Here is a 4,811-nt window from a genome sequence, read left to right on the forward strand (position 1 = left end):
AACATAAAAAATAACCAAGGAAGAGAAGCAGAAGCTGGAGGAGGAAGACGAATGCGGGGAGGAGAGCGTGACGGAGCGGCGAGGTCACCCCAAGCACACAACATGCGTTGTTGGCGAGCAGTAAGGCCACCCCAAGCACACAGTATGTGTCAGTGGAGTCCCAGGAGAGAAGGAGAAGCGTCAGCTAGGGAGAAATCATCATGGATTTTTCCCCACCACCCAGAGCTCAAGCAACCCCAAGCGCAGACAGTGACTGACTGGGTGAAGGGGATGAGGGAGAGCTGGAGGCCAGGAGAAAGTGGCGGGGACCTTGGCTGGGCTGTGTTCCCTGGGAAGGCCAGCGTGGAGGAGGAGCTCAGGGTAGGAAGGGGACTGTGTGACCTGAGATGTTAGGTGGAGAGGCCGCAGGGGAGCAGACATGATGAATCTTGGTGTTTAGAAGATGACAGGACCAGCTTCCTGGGAGTCGTAAGCACTGTGTGCACTGCTGGGGAAAGCCAAGGGCGAAGGCAGAGCCACAGACACCTGTGTCAGGAACTTTCTGTGGTGAAACACCATGAGCAAGTCAGCTGGTAGAAGGGAGGGCTTGTTTGGGCTTACAGTTCTAGAGGGATCGGAGTACATCACAGCGGTACACCATGGCAGACGCACCTGGTGACATACTTCCTACAGTGAGGCCACAGTCCTAAGCATCCCCAAACAGTGCCACCAGATCAAGTGTTCGAGAACAAACGCATGAGTTTATGCAGGGACACTTTCATCTAAATCTCCATTACATCAGTTAACCAAGAGGTAGAGCGGAAAGAGCTCCCTGAGCGTTGTGTCCTGCAGCCGTGAGCACAGTATCTGCAGACACAATTCAATGCAAGGTTTATTTGTTTCCACTCCTGGGTGTGCCTCTCATTAAAGGAGGGAAGGGGAGGGAGAGGACATAGCTTACACCAAGGGTTTATCTTTCTCCTCCCTTTATTCTGTCAGGGTCCCAGTGTGAGGCCACCCACGTTCACAGATGATATGCCACCTTAAGATTCTTGGGAAAGGCCCTCACAGACACACCCAGAGACACGCTTTTCTAATACAGCACTCAAGTGACAATCCCAATGAGCGTCCCAATCTGCCCTATCAACCGGGCACCGAACACGCTGCTTTAAAGGACATCCACCCTCATGTCCGTCCTACAAGCCAAATGCCCTATAGACTCAGTGCATCTCCTACAGTCCCCACAGCCTCCACCAACAGTCCCACAGCCTCCACCAACAGTCCCACAGCCTCCATCAACAGTCCCACAGCCTCCATCAACAGTCCCACAGCCTCCATCAACTGTCCCACAGCCTCCGCCAACAGTCCCCAGCCTCTGTCAACAGTCCCCAGCCTCTACCAACAGTCCCACAGCCTCCACCAACAGTCCCACAGCCTCCACCAACAGTCCCACAGCCTCCACCAACAGTCCCACAGCCTCCACCAACAGTCCCACAGCCTCCACCAACAGTCCTACAGCCTCCACCAACAGTCCCACAGCCTCCATCAACAGTCCCACAGCCTCCACCAACAGTCCACAGCCTCTGTCAACAGTCCCACAGCCTCTACCAACAGTCCCACAGCCTCCATCAACAGTCCCAAAGCCTCCATCAACAGTCCCACAGCCTCCACCAACAGTCCTACAGCCTCCACCAACAGTCCTACAGCCTCCACCAACAGTCCCACAGCCTCCATCAACAGTCCCCAGCCTCTACCAACAGTCCACAGCCTCCACCAACAGTCCACAGCCTCTGTCAACAGTCCCACAGCCTCTGTCAACAGTCCCCAGCCTCTACCAACAGTCCCACAGCCTCCATCAACAGTCCCACAGCCTCCGCCAACAGTCCCACAGCCTCCGCCAACAGTCCCACAGCCTCCGCCAACAGTCCACAGCCTCTGTCAACAGTCCCACAGCCTCCACCAACAGCCCCACAGCCTCCACCAACAGTCCCCAGCCTCTGTCAACAGTCCCACAGCCTCCATCAACAGTCCCACAGCCTCCACCAACAGTCCTACAGCCTCCGTCAACAGTCCCACAGCCTCCGTCAACAGTTAAAAGTGTTTCTCTTGCAAAGAACCTGTGTTCTGGTCCCAGCATCCACCGTAGGCAGCTCACAACCATCTGCAACTCCAGCATCTGGAGGAATCTGCTATCTCTGACTTCTGAGGCAACTGCACTCAAGTGCCCTCCCCCCAAAATATATCTATATATACTATACATAGTTAAAATAAAATACATCTTTAGGGAGAGGAATATAAGATGGGAGGAGACAGCTCTCAGTCTCATTCTGAGGTTTTCTGGAGGCAGGATTGCCATTTCAGATTGAGGTAGAGGTTAAGAGCTGGCTGTTTTACTTTTCTGACCTTCATGTTGAACCCCAATTTCTCTCTCTGAGTTTTTATTATTCATGCTTCACTTCTCCTCCCTTAGCTTCAATTCTCATGACTTTTCTGATTGAACAGCACGTTTTGAGTCTACTTGCTGATCTTCATTTTCACCATAAATCTGGCTAACAGTAGCCAGTAGTGACCATGCCACAGCCTGAATTCTGAACTGCCTTGACATTCCTTCTGCCAAACCAACGATCTCATCACTGTTAGCCCTTCCTCAAAGTCTCAGGACACAGACAACACGAGAACAAATTCTTTGCTAGTATCTCACAGGAGTGGCATCTAGTCCAACACCCAGCTCAGTCCTTGCTCCCGTCTGAAACTTCATGAGCACAGCTTCAGTGTCCGCATTTCTATAGGCATGCTTGCCTTCTGAGCATCTATCGGAACTACCTGTTAGCTCTGATGACAGCGTTCTATGAATTATTTAAATTGCATGTCACTTTGTTTGTTTTGAGATGGGGTTTCTCTGTGTAGCTCTGGCTGTCCTGGAACTTGCTCTGTAGACCAGGCTGGCCTCAAACTCAGAAATCCATCTATCTCTGCCTCCAAATATGCTTGTCACTTTTAAAAATTATCAAATTTAGGGGCTGGAGAGATGGCTCAGTGGTTAAGAGCATTGCCTGCTCTTCCAAAGGTCCTGAGTTCAATTCCCAGCAACCACATGGTGGTTCAAAACCATCTGTAATGAGGTCTGGTGCTCTCTTCTGGCTTGCAGGCATATGTTGTAATAGGAGCGGTGGTGGTGGGCTACGTTCCTGGCACCCAGCCGCCCGCATGGCTAGCTTTATCCGAAATAATTACACAGAAACTGTATTCTTTTAAACACTGCCTGACTCATTAGTTCCAGCCTCTTATTGGTTAGCTCTTACATATTGATCTAACCCATATCTAATAATGTTTGTAGCCCCACGAGGTGTGGCTTACCAGGAAAGATCTTAATCTGCATCTGTCTGGAGTGGGAGAATCATGGCGACTGCCTGACTCGGCTTCTTTCTCCCAGCATTCTGTTCTATCTACTCCGCCAACCTAATTTTCTGTCTTACCAGGCCAAGCAGTTTTCTTTATTAGTTAACCAATGAAAGCAACAGATAAGATACAAGACCCACCTCCATCAGGCATACATTCAGATAGAATACTGTGTACATAATAAATAAATAAATATTTTAAAAAATTATCAAATTTGTCAGTTACCATGTCCCAATAAAAAATTATCAAATTTGTGTGTGTATGCATGTGTGTGTGTGTGTGTGTGTGTGTGTGTGTGTGTGTGTGTGTGTAAGAGAGAGAGAGAGAGAGAATGTGCAGGGGGTTCCCCTCCACCACTCTCCACCTCTTCTTTGAAGCAGGGTCTCTCCCTGAACCTAGGAAGAGTTTTCTCTGTTAGCCTGGAAGCCAGCAAGCCCTAGTGTAGAAGGAGGTTGCTTGTTCATCCCGGCTGCCTAGAACCAAAATAACCACATAGAAACTATATTAATTAAATCACTGCTTGGCCCTTAGCTCTAGCTTTTTATTGGGTAACTCTTACATCTTAATTTAACCCATTTTTATTAGTCTGTATATTGCCACGTGGTAGTGGCTTACTGGCAAAGATTAGGCATATCTGACTCTGGTAGCTCCATGGCGTCTCTCTGACTCCGCCTTCTTCCTCCCAGCATTCAGTTCCATCTTCCCCGCCTACCTAAGTTCTGCCCTATCAACAGGCCAAGGCAGTTTCTTTATTCATTAACCAAGAAAAGCAACACACAGACAGAAGGACTTCCCACACCACCCTAGAAACCCTTTCTTCTCCCATCTTGGAGCTGTTCACAGATGTTTGCTAGAACACCCATCCTCTTATACGGGAGCTGGAATCCAAACTCCAGTCCTCACACTTGCAGAGGATGTGTTCTTAGCTACAGAGCCATCTCTCCAGCTCTACTTCTTTTTATTTATTTCTAATTAATTAAAATTTATGAGAGAGGGGCTGGAGAGAGGGCTCAGAGTAAAAGAGCATTGCTTGCTCTTCCAAAGGTCCTGAGTTCAATTCCCAGCAACCACATGGTGGCTCACAACCATCTGTAATGAGGTCTGGTGCCCTCTTCTGGCCTGCAGGCATACACACAGACAGAATATTGTATATATAACAAATAAATAAATATTTTTAAAAAATTTATGAGAGAGGATCTCAATATGTAGCCCTGGCTGTCCTGGAACTCTCTCTGTAGACCAGGCTGGCCTCAAACTCACAGAGATCCACCTGCCTCTGACTTCCATGTGTTGGGATTAAAGGTATGGGCTATCATGCATGGTCAATTAATTTTTGGAGACAGGGTCTTCACATGTATCCAAGGCCGGGCTGGAATTTGTGCTCCCCCTGCCTCTGCCTCCTGAGCATGGGGACCCCAGGGGTCTCTCCAGCT

General features: G+C 49.2%; 1 protein-coding gene across 1 annotated transcript; it reads left to right on the plus strand.

Annotated features, from left to right (window-relative positions):
- The first annotated feature begins 1,186 nt into the window (after window positions 1-1,186).
- LOC121462948 (putative protein TPRXL) lies at window positions 1,187-2,074 on the plus strand. Its single transcript, XM_041674923.1, has one exon. It carries the CDS (start codon window positions 1,187-1,189, stop codon window positions 2,072-2,074), a length of 888 nt encoding a protein of 295 aa, XP_041530857.1.
- Window positions 2,075-4,811: the final 2,737 nt, after the last annotated feature.

Source organism: Microtus oregoni, unplaced genomic scaffold, assembly GCF_018167655.1.
Source record: "Microtus oregoni isolate MIOR12 unplaced genomic scaffold, Mior012 000025F_ref0000491, whole genome shotgun sequence".
Lineage (NCBI taxonomy): Eukaryota > Metazoa > Chordata > Mammalia > Rodentia > Cricetidae > Microtus > Microtus oregoni.